Source organism: Mus pahari, chromosome 17 (assembly GCF_900095145.1).
Source record: "Mus pahari chromosome 17, PAHARI_EIJ_v1.1, whole genome shotgun sequence".
In the NCBI taxonomy this organism is placed as follows: Eukaryota; Metazoa; Chordata; class Mammalia; order Rodentia; family Muridae; genus Mus; species Mus pahari.
In genome coordinates, this window is record NC_034606.1 from 14,696,916 (window position 1) to 14,721,303 (window position 24,388).

Consider the following 24,388-nt stretch of genomic DNA (forward strand, 5'->3'; position numbering starts at 1 on the left):
AGAGGGAGGGAGGGAGGGAGGGAGGGAGGGAGGAGCTACACTGTGAGAATTGTAGGAGATAAATGCGGAGACTGAGGCAATAATCATATTATAAGCTCCTATGCCATCTGGAAAGCTTTGACAAACAGGATTTATCAATTGGTCAAACTCTAGGAGATGGAGAATACAATAGATAATGAAAGGAAGTGATTTGTATTGAGTTAATTATTTTAAATGATCCATGCACTCTGTACAACTTGTTTCTTATTCTAAATAGTCATGGGTGTTATAAAATATTCTCACAAAATTAAGTTGGTTTTCTCTATGAATTTTATCAAAAACAGCCTTTTGAATGTGGGAGCCATGCTATTCATGCCCCACAAACACTACCGTTTCTCAAGAATTATGCAGATATATCGTAGGAGCTAAACTAATTTATTTTTTAAAGAATATGGCTTTGATATTCACCTAACACCATTTAAGTATAAGGAGTTGCTAGAAATAGTCTTTGAAGAAAGTTTGTTGTCAGAAAATATAGCTATTATTTTAGGGTTTTCAAAAATTATTGAAGTCGAATAATAGGAATGCTTTACTCTTAAAGTAATAGACACAGGTAACTTTTGTCTCACTGTATTAGTAACTTTCTTCTAAAGATATAAAATACAGTGGATAAGTGGAATCAATGGAAGAATTATCAGATACAGGAGTTACAGTAAGATTAACTTTGATTAAATTTAATTTGATAGAAATATAACAATTTATTTGGCTGAAAATAATAATGATAGAAAATAAATTGCATCTTATAATCTTTTTTCTATTATGTCAATATAAAAAAATGAATATTTCCAAGGAAGATTTGTATCACAAAATGAGTAATGTCTAAAATCATTTTAAAATTAATACAGATAGGAAACAAGTCTTTTAAGCTCTACTAAAAGATTCTAACATTAACTAAGACATGGTTTCAGATCTACCAAGGGGATTCACTCGATGCTAAAGTTTATATTAATAAATTTACTTTTTATAGGAAATCAATTTACCACTGCTACTAACTATAGTAATTTATCTTTTCTATTTTAATTCTGAGTATCTATTACTCTAATATATACAATCTATTGGTTTTAATTCCAAAGAGTTTCACAAAAGACAATGGGAAATTTGAGCAAAACTTAATTTTCATAATATTTTATTTATATGGTAGACATTATAATTCATCTTGTTTCTTGTTTTTTTTTTTTTTGTTAATGACAGTCATTATGGAGTAGGTAAATACCCCTAGTAATAGAATATTTTGTAAATTTAAATATAAATCTTTTCCCTTATTATTAGTAGTATTTGTAGTAGGATGTCAATAGAAATACAAGGTTATGCTAATATACTGCTTTAAACGAAATTACTGGATGATAAAATTTTATTTTAGAATACATGATTTAAATAACTATTGCAAGTATTTCCAAGGTAAATTAAAGTGGAAACAAGCTCCTTTCTGAGACATAGTTTGTTTGATTTTCTTTTATACTCCTTATGTCGCCAGGTCTGAATTCCTCTGAATGTGTGCTCAAAATCATTTTTAAAAATATGTATATTATAGTCTATGTAAAGCATGTACATCTACAGTAATGAGTCATATACAGATTAAAGAACATATGTAAGTCTGAGGAGGAATTGGGATGTGTGTTTTATCTATTCAGTGTGTTCACTAGATTAGTATTTCCAATTATGCATATCTTGATAGATGTGAACTCTTTTATTTTCTTTTGGCACTAGGGAGTTTTTTATCTATATTTAAGTATTTCACTACAAAGAAAGATTAAAAAATCTGATTGTTGTTTTCTCTAACCTTATTAATTAAGGTTAGGGAAATTAATTGAGTTGAAATTTTTACAACCTGTTTTCCCTGAAAGTCAACTCTAGTTAATTGTTATTTTACTTTTGGATTCAGAAAATCAACCATAGCTATTATATTTTCTAAACTGAAATAATGTATTCATATAATTATTAAAATTGTGTCATGAATTGTGTCAAATATGATTTCATTTTCAGAAAATATTCAATTGTCCTAATTCTTAATTTATACTTTTAAATTTTATGAAAATACTTTATAATCCCTACATTTTATAGATTCTGTATGTGCATTTATGTGCATTTATTTATAGAAAATGTTTTATTCTGTTACTTTATCTCTTAAAACTGTATGGGGTGGTAAGTCATAAGGACAGGTGGTTAACTCTCATTATACTCTGTTCTGCTGTTAACCCTCCCTCTAAATCAATTGCATAGTAATTTGATTTCTTTTTAACTTCTCTCCTTCCAATTTATTATAATTTATATCTTCCTATCTGCATTGTTCATCTACTTCAATCTATGTTATTTTTTTTAAGTTGGCAAAAATATAAGCTAAAGAAGAAAGCATCTGAAGGACAGATTATTTCCTTCATTTTCTACACCTTGGCTCTTACAACTCATTCTCTAGTTAGAATCATGACCAAGTATAACTTTGGCTGTAACTAAACCGGCACAAGTAAAATAACATCAATACCTCTATGAGTAACAACTGCAAGTTCTTTAGTTCTTTCTATCTGTTCAGCATTTCGTGGTCTTCTGCTTGTACTTTTTGTATCTGCTTGATGAGGAGAAAGCTGGTCCTCGGGTGTGTTGGGATCCAGACCTGAATCACTGAGACTCCTTGCTTGCACTTGCTGTTCCTCGGAAAGTCTATGGCTGGTGACAGCTGTAACACTGGATACAGTAACATCTGCAGGTGTGCTAGCAACATCAATAGCACCAGTGGCAGTCCTGATATGCTCCTCTAACTCACCAATGGAGGCAGTGAGGGTCAATGGAGAAGAACCTGTGGGACACAGTAGCACTAGATGCTAACTTTTTCTTTTAAATTTTATAGTTTTTTGATAAGTTTAATAATTATATTTTCTACTATTACCATAAGGATAATAAACATGATGAAGTAAAACACAAGCACATCACTAAGATGTGAAGTACAACGGACCCCCAGGATTCTTTTCAGTCTATGAAAGTCATTATACATAAAATAAAACATCCTAAGACAATACATTAAGGTGGATGAAGGTAGAAGAAAAAATTCTTTATGGGTCCCTCAAAGTTTTGTTTACTTTTGAGGTCATTAGGTGAATTTGAGCAGATAAAGTTTTGACAGAATAAACTGTTGTATAACCACACTTTTCTCAAAATTATGCTTTGAATAGTTTAGTTTCATATCAGTTCAAATTTATGGGAAAATATAAAACTTTTCTCTTGAAACAAGCAAGTTTAAAAAACTGAAATTAAAACATGAATAAAATAGTGATGCAAAACTGAGACTCAAAATTATTATGTATTAATGTTCATTCTAATATCATTTGCCAGACAAGGATTCAACCTTATAAAGTTTTCAAGGTGATGGGGTATTTCTGAATAAGTGTTTCTGTGCTCTCTAAAATTAGTTAAATCAGTTAATATCTTTCACATTTGAAGCTAAATTTTTAGGTAGCAGTTCTTAAATGAATAAAATTAAACGAATTATTTTATTTAGTGAAAGCAACCAAGAGCCAGTGGAATTATTTGTAGGGACATTATTTTTAACTATATACATTTGTAAATATGAATAGTTCATTATATGTATATAACTGATTCATAAGCATGCATTTATATAGGTATGTACCATACCACTATTTATTATAATTGTAAAGCATGCACTGCCCAATTCTCTTCTTTATTAAATTGACAAAGAAGGACTTTCATTTTCTTTTCACTTGACATCTAGAAGGGTTGTATTTTCTACATAAGGCATGTTTCTTATGCAATAAGATACAGTCTTATATAGAAGCATGGAACTTATTGAGGATGTGGTTAAAGGAATCTTTAATTTCTTAACAAGAAAATAATTATTTAATTTTGTGGCTTGAGATATTATTAAAGACTGAAAGGTTATTCATAGAAGGTTTCTGACTATTATGAAAGGTGTCATTTCCATAATTTCTAAGTTCATCTATCCTTTGAGTAGAGGAAGACTACTGATTTGTTAGAGTTAACTTTATATGTAGCCACTGTGCTGAAGTTATCAGGTGGAGGAGTTCTCTGGAAGAAATTTTGGGAGTCACTCATGTATACTATGATGTCATCCACAAATAGTGATATCTTGACTTCCATCTTCCTGGTTTGTATCCCTTTGATCTCCTTTTGTTGTCTAATTACTCTGGCTAGAACTTTGAGTACTATACTGAATAAATAAGGGGAAAATGAACAGCTTTGTCTTGCCCTTGATATTAATGGGATTGCTTCAAGTTTCTCTCGATTTAGTTTGATGTTGGCCATTGGTTTAAAAAAAAGTTTCTAAATATTTTTAAAGTAAGTAAATAACATATGCTTTGCTTTCATATATACTTCTCAATATTTTGCATTTCTCATTACTATGTTTATTTAGTCCTTTAATACATGCAGGTACATGGTTGTTCATCCACTCTGAAGGATTAAATAACAAATGGATAAACAGTTCATTGATTTCCAGCTGTGTTTTTCTTTTCTTACACTGTTCACAAAGTACTAGGTATGAAGATTTTGTTTGCCTAAAACTCAAAAATTAAGGTGGACAAATATGGAGCCCTTAATTGCTAGGCAGGAAAGCATGAACTGTTGAAATATGAATTGCTATATTCATTCTCAAACTCATTAGCGCTTCACAAAAATTGTATAATAATTACACATGGAGAAACTAGAGATTAATCACATATGCCAAATATATTAAATTGTATAATTGATGCCTTTAAAAATATTAATCAGAAAAACATTAATTACTTATTTCATTTGTGGAAGTTCGAATCCACTACATACACAATAGCTCTTTACATAAGCCTGTGCTGCTTACTAAAATTAAGTATAACACGGATTTCCCCTATTCATATGAACCAATGAGAACTGCTTATAGGACTTTTGTTGACCCATTTGCATAATGAGGCAATTCTATGAAATGATATTCTCATTTCTATGACAATATTTGATTATTTGATTGGGAACTTAATTGTGTTTTCTGCTTTAAAATGAAATGAAAACCAGATTATAAACCTAATGTTTAAACATTTTTTTTGCTTCACTGTAATGTCCAATATTATATTGGTAATTTTATTTTTAAGTGGTGTGTGTGTGTGTGTGTGTGTGTGTGTGTGTGTGTGTGTGTGTGTTTTCTGGGCAGGTTACTAAGACATCAGATAGGTAATAGAGAGATGTCTCAGGTAGGTTCTGGGAACTGAGCTCTGGTTTATTTCACGTGCATTTCAGTAAGTTTTTGTAACCACTGAGCCACTTCTCCAGCTGCCAGGCTTTTGACTTTCAATTAGTAATTTTAACTATAAACCTTTCATACTAGAAGTATGAAAAAATAGTCGAATCTGTACTCTAAAACATTACAATCAAAAGCTTCTAACAAAGCTGATCTGAATGAACACACCCACAACAAAGTCGTCATGATTAATTCGAAAAAGATTGCATCTGAGTCAACGTTTTCTGATGATTCTTTATTTTTGAAAACAGGCTTTGATTGTGTCTCTAATTAATCACCAGAAAATTCATTTTCTGACTCCAAGAATCACTTTCTTTAATCCCACAGGACAAAGACACTGGTTCAGATTCAACTGGGAATTCAAACATGTGTTTGGCATAATTTAGAGAAAGGTCCTTGGAGCAAGCTAATCTTGAAGACTGGAACATTAGACTCATCTTGAGCAGTGGTTAGTAGTGATCATTTCCTTCTCCATTACCCAAATATGGTAAGATTTAATGATGGAGCAAGAAAAGCTTCATTTCTATGAAACCAAAGTCTGGCCAAACATGTGTTTCACCAGATATTTATAAATCAGTTATGTCTCACACTTTGCAGTCTATTCCTTCCATTGACACACAAGAATGCATGAAAAGCAGGGATTTGGGTAATTGGATATTTGTTCATAGCTCTAGACTTGTCTGTACATTCATGCCTGGAGTAAAATAGGCACTCAAAAATATTGAAAATAAATATAAATGAATGAATGGATTTAATAATAAAGCCTAAATGACATGATCAATAAAAAGTAAAATGATTGAAATGTGACTACAAATATTTAACATGGGAAAGTCACATTTCTTACACTGTCATGGTATAAAGGAACTGGAATAGAAAACAGGTTAACTGTGACCTATAGTTTCAAAAACATCACTTTGAGAAAGTGTGATATCTAAACCGTTAGTAGCAACCCATTAAACGTTGTTTAACCCTTCAAAATGGGCTCATATAATCTGCTGGTATGCTGGGTTTACTTGTAGTATTGAAACATTTCTAACGTGAAGAGCATCTATGACTTTATGAAAATACACAAAATAATTATATTTAACAGAGGTAGATATAAGAATCAAAGTGACCCCTTTACTAAGGCAGGAAAATGCCCATTATCATTCTATATTTGCTGTTATTTACATCAAACATAAACCAATTAAAAATAAAAGTATTCATATCTGTTAGACTGAGAGTGTATGAAACATGGGTTTTAATTATGATAATAGATAATTTAAAAACTTAAATTCATCTAAAATGCTCGCACATAACTGTCTCATGTGGCAACAGTCAAATGTTGACAAAATCCTTAGAATGAAGTGCATCAACAAGGTAAGATTAAATAAGTAAAATAACTCATCAAATATTAAATCTAATAGTTTGCTTTTTTAAAACATGAATTATGCTGTACAATTATAAAATCATTGCCTTTAACAGCACAATAAAACATAACAAGACATACACCCAAATTAAAGAAAAAAATGCACATCCAAAAAAAACCTTTTTCATCATGTAAAATAGAATCATGTATTTAAAATGTGGTTTAACAAAATTAGGTTGCCTTGTAAGTAGTTAAATTGAGTTATACTTTATAATACTTTTTACAACATGAAGCATATCTAAAATATAAATTTATTATTAACAAGACATTTTGCATATGACAAAATAAAAATGAAATGATTTACATATACAAACATGCTCTTTCAAATCATGAGGGCATGTCACATTTCAAATCATGAAAATGGAGAATGGCATATGCTATACATGCAAATTATAAAATTCAGAAATGGTGTGTACAATATCCAATTTGGATTTATGATGCATTTTAATAAAATTTATCATTGTAAAAGTGTTACAATAGTAACAATAAGTATGTGACATAATAAACATTAGCCATTATAAAAGTATAATTTAGAGAATGTACAAAATGCTATCTTATAAAAAGACTTAATTTGAAATTCTTTTTTATTTTTTCTAATTCAAGGATTTGACACATTTATTTCTAATTATCTAAAATCATCAAAAAATTTAAAAGTATTGTGTTAAAAATGAGTGTAGCTCTCCAAAAATTTTAAAAAATGAATACATTAAATATGCATGAAGATTCAAGGAAGATTTTCATAGGTTTTTGTTTGAGCATCACTTTGTGCAGGTTCTCTTTCATAGTTCCTGTCATTTCTCTAATTTCATTATTTTATTTGAGGCATGTCAGTGAAAGTTTACAAGGTAAATAATAACAACAATAATAATAATAATAATAATGACATGTAGTTGTGAAAATGTAATAAACATTTACAGTGAAAGCATGCAAAACAAAGACTGCATCCACTTCTATCCAAACTAAAATAATGTCAAAGGAAATCAAAATACTTCTAATTTTGCAATTATATTTGAGTTATCATTTACATATTCTATTAATTTTTGATCATTTAAGTCAATTTGTATTCTGTTTTTCTCATTGTTTCGAGCATAACATACACAGATTTGCAAGAGAAAATTCCAACAGGTGAGAATACTACCAAAATCATTTAACTTGATGTGTAAAATCACAGGATGCCTCTGCTTTGTTATGTCTGATGGTAGTATTCTTAATAAGCATATAGTAACTGAGAATTTTGCATCTCAAATGTAATAATAGTCACAAGTTCATTGTAACTAGGAATTTTGCATTTCAAGTGTAATAATAGTCACAAGTTCAAAGCTGTGTCCTCTTGGGTTAAATAGTTTCAGTCCACCCAACAATGCATTTATGTAAATGTTCAAATTGGAGAATTGTAAAATGAGACAGAAAATCCTTGAAAGGATAGAAAGTTGTGTTTTTAAGTCAGCTTCTTTATATAAAATTGTCACTGTCCAGAAGTATTTAATGTTACTATCTAAAAAAATTAACTAATAAAATAAGGTTAAGAATCATTCTTTATTGATCTTATGAAGTTATTTTTTATATTGAAACACAAAATAAATGCATGATCTCTAGTATACTTTTTAAGTTTATACTTTCTCAATGAATATGAATATAATTTACCCTGGTCATTAAGCAGCAACTTTAAAATTCAAAAGTACTGTAGCTTAGTTTCTGAAGTGAAAAAATAGGGGGAAATCATGTTGCTGAAATTTTTAAAGAACTAATTAATCAAGTAAAATGTATCGAATAATATCATGATCTGTAAGGAATATAGGTAAGTACATACTGATTTAAAATGTAGATGAAAGCTTGAAAATAAATATCTTTCTAGATTTGCATGGCCAAATGTTTACACTCCTAAGTTAACAATATCTTCTATGCTTAATAGCAAATACAAATGAATAATAAAATTTCTTTTGGATTGGCTATTGTGCATTGAGTACAAATTGTCTCACTGATTCATAAGAATTTATTCAGCAAATATAGTGGCACATCTATTGAACCAATACTATCAATAAAGTTATCATAAAATCAATATTAAACAAATTATGTGTCAAGTTATTTGACATACAAAATTAATCCCATAATCTGAGTTGTTTAAAGTGATGATGAATTCACATATCAAGTAAAAATAAATTTCTATTGAAAATGGTTGGCAGAAATATTATACATCACTCATGGTCTTTTTGTGTTAATCACAATGAAAACACAACGTTTAAATGTAAATATATGAATAGTATAATAAATAATGAATTTTTAAAAAATATGTGAAAAAGTGTTATTTATAACCATAAAAAATAGAATCAATAAAATGTTTTGACAAGCTTGTTACTATTACCTTTCTGGTTAAATAATCATTTTTTGTTTCACATGTTGATTAAAATTAAACTACAGTGTCATAGATAAGCACCAAGTTACCCTCATGAATTTACATTTTGGAAACCCCAACTACACATTACTTGTAGAAATCCACAAAACATTAGTTGAATGCTATTTATAAGCACAATTATCTTCCAAGAAGTCACAATGGTGACATTGAAAACCTACTACATAGATCTTTAATGAGAATAATTGCAAGCATCTTATGACTTACTACATCTCTCTACAATAATATTTTAATCTAATAGTTTAAATCTCATTATAAAGAGATATCATTCAAATAGAAAAGTATTCAGGATTAACAGCCATCCCCAAAGAAAATGTTGCATTTTCTTGACATATACATGGAAGATTCAGAGGTATTATTAGGAAAAAATGCAATATACCTTCTTCCATTATTTTATATCTAAACCAACACCTTCATACTCATCCTGTTTTAGTAAATCATACGAATTAATATTAACTTTAAATCAGACACTATATTCTTTATATGTATTTACTCTACTTACACTTAAAACGAAAGTTTAAACATTTACCTAATTTTGACCAGAAGATAAATATGTAAAAATAAATATATAAAATGTTTAAATACAGAATTCTCTTCTTCCTCCAAAATGAGTTTTTTATTCTATTCTTCACTTAGGAATTATATACTATTAAGTGCTTGATTGTTAATGTATAAATATTACTAGGAAATTAGACATGACCAGATATGTCTTAATGATATATTGAGAGATATACATTAGAACTGAATTTATATTTCTCATGGAAGAATAGAAGTATACTGAAAATTTCATATGCATGTACAAAAAAAGAGGTAATAATAAAAGGAGGAAGAAACATTTGATAATTGGAAATTTTCTCTTGTATAATTTCTCATTTGGCTCCATCCCCTTTCTTTCATTTCATGATAACTGTTTCTAAAACCATATATATATATATATATATATATATATATATATATATATATATATATATGCTGAACTTTAGCTTTGTTCCTATACTATAGATGCAAGTGAGAAGAAATAAGCAGACTTTCTCTGACCTGTCTCATTGCTCCTTAATTTTGAGGAATATCATTTTCTATAGGTATACCTATTGTTTTGTTTCCTTCTCCTTGTCTGTTCCATCTTGAGAAAAGGATGCTATAACTTTAAATGTGTCTTTTAAAGTACTCCTTGTACTACGTTTATATATATTTTATGACTTAAAGAAATAAAATGGCTGACCTTACTTCCACCATTTTCTTTTCATTTATGTGTCCTGATAATCAGATGATACTAAAAGACTTTTTTGTAGATTTGGGTATTTCCCACCCAGAGTTATTTTCTATAAGATATAAGTTCTATAGAAAATGCAATCTAGATTTTCACCTTGATGTTTTTAGTTATTAGTTTTTCCTTGGTAAAGAAATATTAGGGAAAAATTAGAAGATGTGTAACTTAGAGAGGAGTAGGAAATCATTGGACTATTTGAAGATATTTACTGAGATAAACTTGCTTAACATAAATTAATCACTGATCCCACAAATTACTGTATGACCAGAAGATCTAGTCACATTATTTTCAGCTGCATGCAAGAGAAGTATGGTTGGATAGAAATGAAATAGTATTCTGTAGAAAATACTATTATGGAAATTATTGTAGAAAGTTTCTAAGATACTGGTGAAAATTGTGAGAAGTAGGTTGAAGTAATGGAAAATAGTAGAAGCCCAGGTCAAAAAGTTCTTATTTTCCTGCACCAGACACACTTTGTAACATTTGCATATTTTATAATAGGAAGTTACGTTGGAAAAACTTGTTTGAAAGAAGGTCATTCTATTAGAAAATAACATGTAAGAAGGAAAATAAAAATATTAGGGTTATATTTAAAGTAAATAGTGCAATGCTGTTTATAAAATGTTGTCAATACTATAAACAAATTTCCCAGGTTTACATGGCTTATATTTAGCATTAAGTGTACTTGGAATTTTAGATTGAGTATGGAATAGAGGATATGTTATGACTAAAGTAAACTTTAGTTACTACAGAAAGAAAACTGAATGAGAAAGGTCACAGAAATTATCAATTTTAACACTGTGACATCTGGTCAACCCTCTTTGACTCTTAATTGTCTACGGGTACAGAGTTTAATCCTTAGGGTGATATATATCTCAGTATTAGTTAATTAAATAGAATCTCTTTTAAAGCCTTCCTGAAGATGAGATAGATAAATTTATGTTTTAATTGCAAAATAATTCTGCATAGTAATACTATAATATATCTGATAAATCAGAAAATAGACAGTGAACTGCAGATAAATTTGCAAGCTATTTGTCCTTTTGTATCTTTGCAAATATTGTAGAAAACAACTAAATTTTGCATTCATTTTAGAGAAAGCAATTCTACACCTGTACAGATATTCTTTTGAAAAAAGATTCTTTTCTGTCCTTATGTTTCCATTTTAAATATTCTAAGTTTAAAATTACTTTTTTCTTTCTCTCCTTCCTATATCACAGACACATATTAAGTACCATATGTAGCACATGTACACACACACGCAAATGATTTACACACACACACACACACACACACACACACACACACACATATATATATATATATATAAAAAATTCAGAAAAAATTGTATCAAGGAAGCTGAAATGTATATTTAAGGCACTGTAAATCATTTGGCATGATAGAAATTGTAAGAAAATGATAGTAGAAGCTAAACATTAAAAAGGGAAGACATTTCAACTTTGCTTCAAGAGACAATGTATCAAAAATAATCTTAAGCAGAAGATTGATGTGACAAGATTGGCATTTTGGAAAGGTTGTTCAAATGATAAAGTGGACACAGTGCTAAAGGCATATATGAACTGAGGACAGAATAAATATTTAATGTATACAGCCATGTGGCTATGAAACACTTAAAATTAAAATCCTAGATTTAGTAAATACAAATATAAAGTAGGTATATTTGAATGTCAGGAAACCTACTACTTGATTTTTGTGGTGGTGTTTTATGTTTCTTTTTATTTAATATTGACTACATGTATATTAACTGCAATACTTGAGGCACATTTATAATGTAACATTCATTATTTATTTGAATTGAGCATGCTGAGCATTATCTGAAAATTATCATTTTAAATCATTTTTAATAATTCCAAAAATCCCTTGTATATATTGTAAATAAAATAAAGTAAGAAAATATTAATCCTTTGAATGAGAGGGTGTTTTTTGTTGATGCTATGAAAATTCTTGCAGTTTCACAGTGGACATAATGACATCACAAAAACAAGAGTTTTGAAGACATTTTTTATTAAGGAAAAATAGATAGGAGGCAAGTTTACAATATGTTCAAGGTACCTTTACTCCACTTATACTTACTGTTGCTCATTAGGTTAATTATTAATACCTTTGAACTTTTGATCTTAAAATGCTGTGAAACTAAGTTACTACCTACAAAAATAGTATTGATAAATATAGAGAATTTTGACATACAAGACTTAAAATAGAAGCTCTCCTATAAACTTAATCCTTAAAACTAATTTGCATAATAAATGATGACAAATACTGGATACAATTTCTTAATCTGTAATCATGTAGTAAAACTTTTTTGGGTTTTTAATCTCTTACAGATGATTCCAAATAGCGACTATTGGATTCAATTCCCCATACTTTTCTCCCCCCTCCCCTCTCTCTTTTTTCTGGCTTTCCTCTTCTCTCTCTGTCTCTCTGTCTCTGTCACTGTCTCTCTCTCTGTCTCTGTCTGTATCTCTGTCTCTGTCTCTGTCACTGTCTCTCTCTCTCTCTCTCTCTCTCTCTCTCTCTCTCTCTCTCTCGTGCGCAATTGCTCTCTCTCTCATTAACACACATGTACATAAAATTACTGAGCCACTATTAGATGCCATTAGAGCATCAAAAACAACTTTCTATATGACTACATAAGACATGATCTATAAAGTCTTGGTCACTTCGTATAGCATATCTAAGAAATGCTCTATTCAAAATATAGCCTTAAACAGTGACAGGCCCAAATGGGATCCAGCTCAAGGGAAGATGCCAAGGTCTGAAACTGTTGAGGCTATGGAGAGCTCACAGAAGGGAACCTATCATGGCCACACTCCAGAAGACCCAACAAGCAGCTGAAAGTGTCAGATGCAGATATTTGCACCCAACCAATGGACAGAAGCAGTTGACTCCTGTGGTTGAATTAGGGAAAGGCTGGAAGAAGCTGAGGAGGAGGGTGACCTGTAGGAGGACCAGCAGTCTCAATTAACCTGGAACCCAAGATCTCTCAAACACTGGATCAACAACCAGGCAGCATACCTCAGCAGCTGATATAAGGCCCCCAACACACATACAGCAGAGGACTGCTGGGTCTATGTTCAGACAGAGACTAATCTTTAACCCTCAAGAGACTGGAGGCCCCCCGAGGAATGGGGAAGTATGTGGGGGGGGTAGTATGGGGATATTCTCTTGGAGATGGGGGGGGTGGGGCAGGAGGAAGATAAAGTCTAGACTGTAAAAAAAGATTAAAGAATAAATTAAAAAATGATGCATGCCCTCAAATGTATTTGAATGTAAGAACAAAGTTACATTTTCTGCACATTTGCATTTACTTTGCAAATACATATTATAAATCATGACGTATGAATACATAAAATGTATACAGCAATGCCAAATTTTGTTCTCTTTTAAATAATTCATTTTCTGCTTCATCTATTACACCTCTATTACTACATTTACATCTTTAATTGTTGCATGTTTTCCTCTTATAAAATCATCTTAGTAATCTAATAGTATCATCTTTTGAAAATAGTCTTTCATTCATGAATTACTAAAGCCCATTAATCCTCCTCATGGTTACTGAATATACTTCTGCTTGTTACTGTCTTGAACATTCAACATGAACCAAGTACCTTCAAAATTGTATTATTTAAACTTTACCTTTATAAAGACGTTTTCAAATTCTATAAAACTTTATGAAACCAATGCTCATTTTCTGTCCTATAATTTTATGTTTTGTGTGAAAAGATTTATTAATAAAAACAAAAATGAACTTTAGCATATCTTTCTCTATATTCAATACCTTTTATATGCATTACATGATGAATTGATGACAGTCCATATAGTATCTGTTATGAATAGCTTAGCTTTGGTCTGCTGGTAGCTTGTTGAATTTCATTTTTCTTATCTTGGGATGTGTACTTAGCTGCTTTTGTATGCTCTTGTAACTTTACAGTAAAGGATATTGAATTTTGTCAAGAACGGGTTTTCTGTAGCTAATGAGATAATCATGTGGTTTTCTATACTTGAATCTATTTATGTGCTTGATATTTTTAGTGATTTACATATGTTGAACCATCCCTGCATTTTTTATGTAAAATTAGAGTCTTTGTATATCAGGAATATAGACCTATATTTATTATTGTTGGCTCCTTTTCAGTTTCATGTCAGGCAATGTTGGCTCCATAAACATCATTTGGAACTTTTTTTTTTCCTTTTCTGTATTATAGCATTATTTGGAGAATATTGATTTTAGTTCTTTAAGGTCTGGTAAAATTCATTGACTCCATCTGGCTCTGGACTTTTTTCAGTTGAGAGACGTAATTACTCTTGCTATTTCATTTGTTGTATTGAGTCTATGTTAAGTTATTTAATTCATGTGAGTTTAACTTTTTATAGGAAATTCACATACATTTTATTTTTCATTTTAGTGAAATTTTGAAAATCAAGTGTGTCTTAATAATTCTTTTTGCTGATTTAGCTAAAGGCCTATCAATCTTCTTTTTCTTTGTGGAGGCACAGTTTTTTATTAGACTTATAAATCACAGAAGAAGCAGGATTAGACACATAGTAAGAAAACACACTTTGGTAGAATCACAGAAAGCTTTCACAGAGAGAAGAGAATACCTGATGGATAAGAAAGGCCTTTGCAAACACTATTTAACTAAAAAAAAAACATAATATACAAAGTACCATTATAGGACCCAGGTATCAAAATCCCCAAATAATTCCAAAATAGCAGAGTCTGATCTGAAAGGAAAAAGACAGACTTTCCTTAATGGTGAAAACAGGAATGTCAAACTTAGTCTTTTCAAATAATGAACACCTAGTTTCACTGCCCCTTTGTATTTAGAGTTACTTTCCATTTTGCATTTGATTATTTCTTCCAGTCTACCATTATCATCTATATTTTGTTCTTGTTCTTGCAAAAACCATATGGTGAGTATTAAGTCATTAGCTGGTGTGGTGGTTTGTAATATGAACAGCTCTCATAGACTCATGTGTTTGAATATTTGCCCTGGAAGAATGGTACTATTAAAAAGTGTAGTCTTTTTTGAATAGTTATAGCCTTATTGGAGGAAGTGTGACACAATGGGTATGAGTTATCTGGTCTCAGATACGCAAGTGTAGTTCATAGTTGCTTCTGATGGCTACAGATCAAGGTGTAGAACTCTCAACTCCTTCTCCACCACATCTGCTGATGAGCCACCAAGGTTCTTGCCATGATGATAAAAGACTAAACCTTTGAACTGTAAGCCAGCCTCAATTAAAATATGTCTTTTCACAGTCATAAAAACCATAACTGTAATCGCTGGAGTCTCTAAACATTTTTTAATGTATCTAATGGTATAAATTTATTTCCCAGTGCTGCCATAATAGTATTCCACACATTATTATATGGTGTAGTTTCATTTACATTTAATTCTAGAAATAAGTTAATTTACTTTTGAATTCTTCCTTGACTTATAGTGTACTTTTTAGTCTCTGAGTTTAAGTGCTATCTACTATTTCTATGATGATTGACATATCATTTGTTTTTCTATATTTCACCTTTCGCATACTTTTGTTTTGTTTTGTTTTTTTGTTTTTGATTTGTGCCCTGCTGTAAAGTTGAATCCGAATAGAGTTACACTGGCTACTGAAAAACATGTATATTCTTAGGGTTTGGTTGGTATTATCTTTAGAAAACTATTATGTATTTATAATAATAATGCTTCTTAAACATAAACAAAATATGATGTATGTTATTTTTCCAGATGCCTTATGTATTGGTGAGTGGGCATTTTGGGGTTACACTGTGGATTGAAACCTAGTAGGACGTGTTTTATGAAGTTGGATGTAATTGAATTTGCAAAGTATTCTTAGTAAATTGTAATGTTCTTCTGTTAAATTATTATTTGGGGATTATGAAGTGACTTCCCTTGTCTTTTGAAAATAGTTTTGTTTGAAGTATTTGAATATATGACTGTTCATTTATTCTACCTCCTTAAAATACTATTTTATCCCATTATTTTGCCCTAAGATGGTATTCATTTTATACTATGAGTTTTGTTTCTTTAATACAAGATGGAAATGAAAGATCCTCTTTTTAATGCAATATTTTGGACTGTATGTTTATTATGAAATACAGAGCATTGATACTGAGCATTATAATTGATATAATGGTATTAATTCCTGTTATTTTGTTGACTTTTTTTTCCTCAGATTTCTTTTAGTTGACGATCTGAAATTGTTTAGCCCATACACAATTTTTGTACTTCAGACCAAAGCATCCCCTCCAATATCCTCTGGAGAGTTGGCTTGTTCTATATTTATTGTGGAAAGTTTTCAATTATGCTTCATTTTAAATAGATAAATTTGTTGTGTATAAAAGTCTAAGCTGTCATTTGTCTTTCAGAACTTCAAATACATTTACTGAGGATTTCTGACTTTAAAAGTTTCAGGAGAGCAATGTGACAATCCACAGACCCCCTCCCCCCTAAAACAAAACAAAACAAAACAAAACAAAACAAAACAAAACAAAACAAAACAAAACAAACCTGGATAATAAAAATATCCCAAGAATGGAAGCAGGGATATCATTCTGAGGTGGAAACTAGTCATTGGAGGTGGATGGAAAGAGAGAACTAGCTAAGAGAGGAAGTGATCATTTGTAGGGAAAGAGGGTACAGGAGAGGGATGGGAGTGAGTATAGAAATTGGTGAGAGCATCTCTCCTGTATAGCTGGAGGCCTGGTTGCGCTTTTTTTTACACAAACTCTATGGGGGTGAACCTAGCTGAGATTACTTCCAGAGGTGGATATAGAGACTGAAGTAGCTATTTCCTGTAGCCAGGCAGGAGTTCCAGAGGAAGGAGGGGTTATCAGTCCACTCACAGTTCCTTCAGCACAAATTTTTCCTGCCTATATTCTGTACAGGGATAAAGAAAGACTGAGCAAAGACTGAGGGAAAAATCCAACCAATGACTGCCCCAACTTGAGACCCATCCCAAGTGAGAGAGCCAACTCCTGACACTATTATTGATATTCTGCTATTCATGCAGACAGGAGCCTAACATAACTGTGTCCTGAGAGGCTTCATCCAGCAGCAGATGGAGGCATGTGAAGAGACACACAGCCAAATATTAGGGAAGTCTTGTGGAAGAGTTGGGGATAAAATGAACAAGCTGGAGTGGTCAAGAGCATGACAAGACCTACAGTCAACTAACCTGGGACCATGGAGGCTCACAGAGCCTGGGCCACCAACCAGAGAGTGAGTTGGACCTAGACCCTGCACATTTGTAGCAAATGTGCCACTTGGTCTTCATATGGGTTCCCTAACAAGTGGAGTGTGGGTTGTCTAGATTTCTGTTCATTGCCATTGGATACCCTTGTTCTTGACTAGACTGTCTGGTTGAGCCTCAGTGGGAAAGGATTTACCTGTCCTTGTTGAGACTAAATGTCCCAGAGTGGGGTGGTACCAAAGTGGGGAAAGAGTATCCCTTTCTCTGAGGAGAGCAGGAGGATACAATGGGGAGAGAGAAGGCTCATGGTGGAACTTGGAGGAGAGGTAGGAGGAGGGAACAGAATAAAAATGGAATGAATTATTGCCAGATTAAATAAATATTTGCAGAAACAAAATTTCTGCCAGATAATCAAATTTTATTTTGAAGTTCTGCCTTTTTAAGTGACCTGCTCTTTTTCTCTTTAAGTTTCTTATACCATTTTCTGTGCTCCAAATGTTTTAAATATAATATGTAATGGAGAATTTCTTTTCTGACCCTGCCTATTTTCTGTTCAATGTGCTTCTTTTAAAAGGATTAGAATCAAGAATAGAATGCACCCACTCCTCATAATAGTACGAAATGTTACATAATAGGAAATGAAATGAGCTTTCATAAGCACACTAAAAAGAGAAGCAGATTTGGGACAAATTTTTAGTCAACAAAAACTGTTTAGGTCCAAGGATAAAGTTACAGGAATGCACTATGCTAAGGCAAGGCCTTGAAAAAAAAAACTTTTGCTTTGAACTTATAATGAGCATATTATAATGAAACACTGCTTTGAACTTAATAGCAGTATCCTACTGTAACTCCCATTTTATGTAACATTTTATATCTGAGGTAATTTTCTAAAGAAATTTTGTCTAAGAAGTTATAAATAGACCAGAGAAAAGGAATAAAGTTGTTGATTGAATGGTTTAGGTTGAGGAGATATTCCACATCCATCCATCCATCCATTAATCCATCCATCCATCTAAATATGTATGTCTGTCTATACGTATGTGTATAGGCATATGTATCTATGTAAGCATCCAGGAAATATGTAAGCATGCATGAATATGTGCAAAGTTGATTGTGACAGAGTGTCAGACCCAGCCAGAGTGTGGGTGCATGAATGTATATGCGTCTTTGTATATTTTCCACTATAAAGCATCTTAATTCTTTTCCTTTCCATCTTCTATGGTTCACAAAGAGAAAACCACCTGAGGGGAATTGCAGGCTGGTCTCCAGTTGAGCTGAGGTCTGAACCACCCACTGTTAGGTGCCCACCTCACTTCTCACTTCTCTCATTGCTTTGTTCTCCTACCTTCACTTCTCTCACTCTTCTCTCCTCTCTCCTGTCTGTCTTCTCCTCTCCTCTCTTCTCTCCTTCCTCTTATTCTCTTTCTCTCTCTCTCTCTCTCTCTCTCTCTCTCTCTCTCTCTCTCTCTCTCTCTCCCTTCTCTCTTTTGCCCTGCATTTCTATTTCTATAATAAAGCTCTTAAACCATATAGAGCCTCTGCTCCATCAAGATCTGCAATGCACTCTGGTGAGTGTTGGGAACCTCTTCCCTTATCCTTATCCCTCTCTCCCACAACCCAGGGCTACATGGTATGGCCCTGGGCTGCCCCTTGTCCACTCCCCCCCAAGTAGGGTCAGTGGTTTAGATGCCCACCAAGGGCTGAGTGGAAAGCATCCTGCAGCCCTCCCATGCCTGTGTCTGCCTGCCCAGAGCACAGGAACTCTGGCTGGATATGGGCCATATCCTCCCCTTCCCCAGAAAGAGCAGATATGGCTGGCCCCAGTAAAATATTCCTGATCTTAATGAGATACTGTTTTGCATCTATTGTGTGTGTGTGTGTGTGTGTGTGTGTGTGTGTGTGTGTGTGTTTTGTCTCCTTCTATCATGTACTAGGATTGAACTTAAGCTAACAGGCTTAGTAATTACTGTTTTTTTCTTGTTTGTCATGTCATAGTGTACAAAATTTTATATTATTCCACTTTTAACTCTCTTCTATGGTGTTTCTATTGTCATATTTATCAAATTAGGTTGGTTTTTAGTTCCAATCATATATGTTAAAAGCAGCATTTAAATCAATAGTGTCATGAATAAATATCAAATTGATAGCCATAGAATATTCAATTTGCTTTTATTCTTTAATACATATATGCACATATGCTATATTTCCATTATATTTTAAGCACTATCATAAGTGAAGACATAATTGTGAACAAAGGCAATAATATGATAAAAATAAACAAGAAAAAACCCAAAGAATATTAGGTCATGGAATTTGTTTAAATGTAGCCATAGATTGTTGGTAATTCTCAACATAAGGAAATACAGCTTAATTTTCTGCATCACACTGATGTTGCTTTTGGTATAGACTGCCTTCATGACTTTACCTATCTAATAAAATTGAGCTTAAAAATTTTTGTGAAAGCTCTAGAATCTGCATATTGGCTTTTAAAATGTTTTCCTGAATCTGCCATACATGAAATATCTCTAAGCTATTAGGGGATCATGTTAAAAAACAGAAAAAGAGAACGACCAGTTTACAATATAAGCATCAGTTGACAAGACCTATATTAACCTTCTAACCCAGTAGGCCATCCATTTTAAGGCAACTACTTTTGTTCCCAGAAGCCTCAAGCCAGTCATATGAATATGGAGAATAAAGAAGTGTTGCTTAATTGTGGCAGAATGGGAGTGACATTTTACTATTTCAGTTAAATGACATATATGGTGAATGGCCAGACATCTGTACTTAAAGATAACAGAAGCACAAATGTAGACAGTGAGCTTAAGAAATGGACTTTTTCGAGAAATGTTATTTCATTTAAATCTAAAAATGATGCATATTCATTCATCATTTCTCTTTCTCTCTCTATTATAATTTGTATTGAAAGTAATTATATTTAATAAAATATGTTCTGATTACAGTTTCACTTCCACAAATCGCCCTGCACCATTATCTATACTCTATATCCCTCCCTGTCTCTGTTTTCTTGCTTTAGGTTTGTTGTCTTTGTTGTTCAGTGAGCTGTGAGAGGAGGTATGAACTCATAGCACAGATTATTCTGGAACTCTACTCAGCTACTCCCACACTCATGGCAATCCATCTCCCTCAACATTCCATGTGTTAGGATTACAAATATGAATTGTCAATCCTGAATAGATGTTTCCAAAAAGAGGGGAAATAGAAAAAGAGTATTAAGATTGCTTTAGAGTCCTTGGAGCAACACTAATTTAGAGATTGTGTAGTGTGGGTAGGGAAGCATCTATGGTGGTGACAAAAACTATAAGAACGTAGCTGAGAAGTACAGGCAGGTAACACAGAATGATAATTTGGTAATGCACACCATGATAAAAGCCATGAGGAGATATGTGACCTTGGGAGAAAGCCCAGATTGAATACACTCCTATCTACACCTTCTCTCCCTACCTCACTGTCTTAATATCATGTATTTTAAAACCAAAGTACTATTGCTATATGATAAATCATCCATATTTATGAAAAACATAAAACCATTTTTAAAACCTTTTCTGACTAAAAGATAATGTTTTAGGAAACTATGATGTTACATGGCTGTAGTCTAATTACTCAGTAGCTAAGTCAGCTAGTTAGTCTGACATTAGCCTATGTTACATAGAGAGCTCATCTTAAAAACCAAACTATAGAACACACCAAACAAAATAAAACACAGGTTTCCAGTTCTTCTAAACAGTACTGTATAAAGCTTTTCTAAATGATGTTTAGAATGTCTTACTGAGTTACAAGTATCTATTGCTGGTAAATAATGTAAGATCTTCCAAGTGAGAAATGTAACTAGGATCGAGAATTTCAGTAGGTAGATAGAATATTGCATAGGATTTTCTGGGACATCAGGGGTTCTCCAAGATCCCTGTCATGCCATATGGCCAATGCCAGTCTGTCTGCAAAGATGGTCAGCTGGCATGCATCTTTATGATATGCTGTAATTTGGAATGTGTTCTCCAAAACTGCATTCTTCTTTTAGAAGCAAAAAAGATACCTCTGCTATAAAATCCTACTGGATCTCTTCTATTCTAGTTTTACTGACTACAGTAAATACACATTTATATGGGAAAATAATGTCCAGGTTTAATTAAGATGACATTTTATATAGTGCTTACTGAAACTAAAAATAAATAATGTGGTATTAGGCAGTAAAATAAGTTGATGTTTTCTCTGTACAAAAACAAAATAGGTAACAAAGAAAATATTATTCAATAAGGGTAAATTTATGTACATAAGTATCATCTGCTGCATTTGTGCTGTCCCCAGAAATTGATTTACAATAATTTTAAGCCACTTATGTTGTGGCTACTAAACATATGCATTTCACTTTTGTAAATGAATGTAAGTGGAATCATTTCTAATCATTTTAAAACCAGTTCACAGATGGGTTGAACATTATATACTAATAAACATTAGTTTGAAATTAATTCTGGGTTTTTACAAACTATGATCAATCTAATACTAAAGCAATGATTGATTTTCTTTATATATTTATTTATAATTAGAATTTAAATACTATTTCAAATTTCTACTTTGACTATTCTTTTATTGTGTTTTCCTTAAATTATTTTTTGAGATCTATCTTGTTTTATAAGCAGTGTTAGTTTGACAGAAAAAATAAAAGCATGCCCTTTTAGAAAAATATCAATACTAACTGCTAATCAGTAGTTCTATTTCCTATGAAATAGGAAGCAATTATGAGGTAAGCAATAAATCTTACTTAAATTATTACTCTATAAAATTATGTAGGTAACTTATCATGTGAGTACCCATGATAACCTGATTTTCATTGAATATTTTAAAATATTAAATCATAAATGTATTTTTGAAAATCTCAGAAATGAAGCACTATCAGTGGTGTTCCTTTTCTTTCTTTAATCATTTTTTTTTACAGTCCAGTCTTCATCCTTATCCAGGTCCTCCCCCTGGAACTCCCACCACTCCCTATCCCATAGCTCTACCCACAAAAGGATGTCACCACCTCCACTCCCACTCCACTCCACCCCACCCCACCAGACCATCAAACTCCCTGGGGCCTTAAGTCTCTCAAGGGTTAGTTAGGTGCATCTCCTCTCACTGAGGCCAGACCAGGCAGCCCTCTGCTGCATAACTATTTCTAAGGCCTCATATCAGCTGCTGTATGCTGCCTGGTTGGTGGTACTTGACTCAACCTTGGCCAGCAGCTATTATTTGTGAAACCTACTCAAATGTTCACTTTCATGAGTTTTAATTAATTAATTGTTATTCTTCATGCCTACACTACTGCGTTCCTGGTTAGAAAAGTTCTCCCACTGTGATAATGATGTGGTATGTATTCTCCACTTTGTCCTCTACCATATTCAGGATACCTAATTTTATGTTCTGGCTCATGATCCACTTAGAAACTTTTATAGGATGAGAGATTAGAATATCCTATATATTCATGTAGACAGACAGGTGACAAGAACCATTTGTTTAAAAGGCTATTTTTTCACCGTGTTTATTACTGGCTTCTTTGTAAAAAAAAAAAAAAAAAAAAAAAGGTAGCTAGCTATAGAATTGTGGGCTTAAGTGTACATTTTCGATTCTATCCCATTCATCAGCTTTTATTTTCCTATCTCTGTAGACGAACTTGAAAGGGTTTGATTATTTTATTGTTCATGATGGTTCTTGTCTCTGTCACAAAAAACTGTTCAAGAAAAGCAGGAAATACCATGAGAAATTAATAAAAACCAATGTGCTTTAATTTAACAAGCTATGAAATAAAAGCACAGGCACAGAAGACAATGATAGTGAATGCGTGACTCTTTTGGTGAAGTTTAGCCTAAGCCATGTCTGCTCATTTTATTGAAGGAAAGATATTTTGTGCTGAGTCCTTGACAATTAAACAAAAAAAGGTACAGGAAGATGTCAGCGCATACATTTTCAGCCTCAATTTCCAGCAAATAAAAATTTAAGTTGGCATAGACTGTAATACCCAAAACATCATGAAGAAAATGCTAAATTTTACAAAATTAATGTGAAAGTATAAAAAACTTGAGTCTTATTTTCTCATTGATGTTTAGCAATGGAGAAGGGAGAGCTGAATTAATTGTAAAACAGATCACTTTTTTGTTAATAGATAGCTCCGCTGCTTGCCTGTATTAATGATTATGTACATGTGTATGTTTATATGCATACCTTCTAATATGCATGTATATGCATGTGCGACAGGAGTTGACAGTAGGCAAGGAGGACTAGCTCTTTTCCCTGAGAGCACCCTAAGCATAAAATTAAAATGCTATTTATAAATATTCTGTAAACAAATGCACTTTGGATAATTTTATAAAGTAAAACACAAAATATGAAAAGTCAAGGATAGCGTCACAGACGAAGGAATTGTCAAGTATGATAATTATTATACTGAAAAATTTTATTCAGTACCGAGACTTTTAAAAATCCAAAGACTAATTGAAACCAGTGTTCCAAATACATACCAGAACAATTGATAGGAATGAAAAGGCTGAGGCTCACAGTCCCTGAAAGAAGCAGATGCTGTGAGCAGCAGGGAGATGCCCATGTAACTAGCATAAATGTGACTGTGAATAATATTCTTGCATGACCCAGAGAACTAATCATGTGCACAGGACAGTGCATTCCAAAAACCCACATAGGATATTTGCACTTGATCTTTTTACTAAGATCTTTTTACTAAAAATGTCCATCTCTTAGGGTTCAGCAAATGAGATTATCAACGGATAGCAGTATATAGTGTTCAGTGTAGGTAAATAA

The 24,388-nt window shown here is 32.1% G+C and overlaps 1 protein-coding gene across 4 annotated transcripts in view; it reads right to left on the reverse strand.

The window, feature by feature from the left end:
* Csmd3 (CUB and Sushi multiple domains 3) overlaps positions 1 to 24,388 on the reverse strand; it is a 1,165,720-nt gene that overhangs the window by 724,424 nt on the left and 416,908 nt on the right. For 3 of the 4 annotated variants that reach the window (XM_021216672.2, XM_029547950.1, XM_029547949.1), the window contains exon 7: positions 2,519 to 2,830. The exons of the other annotated variant lie outside the window; for it this stretch is intronic. In XM_021216672.2, coding sequence (XP_021072331.1) covers positions 2,519 to 2,830 — 312 coding nt within the window. The remainder of the gene's footprint in view (positions 1 to 2,518; positions 2,831 to 24,388) is intronic. 4 annotated transcript variants of the gene reach the window in all.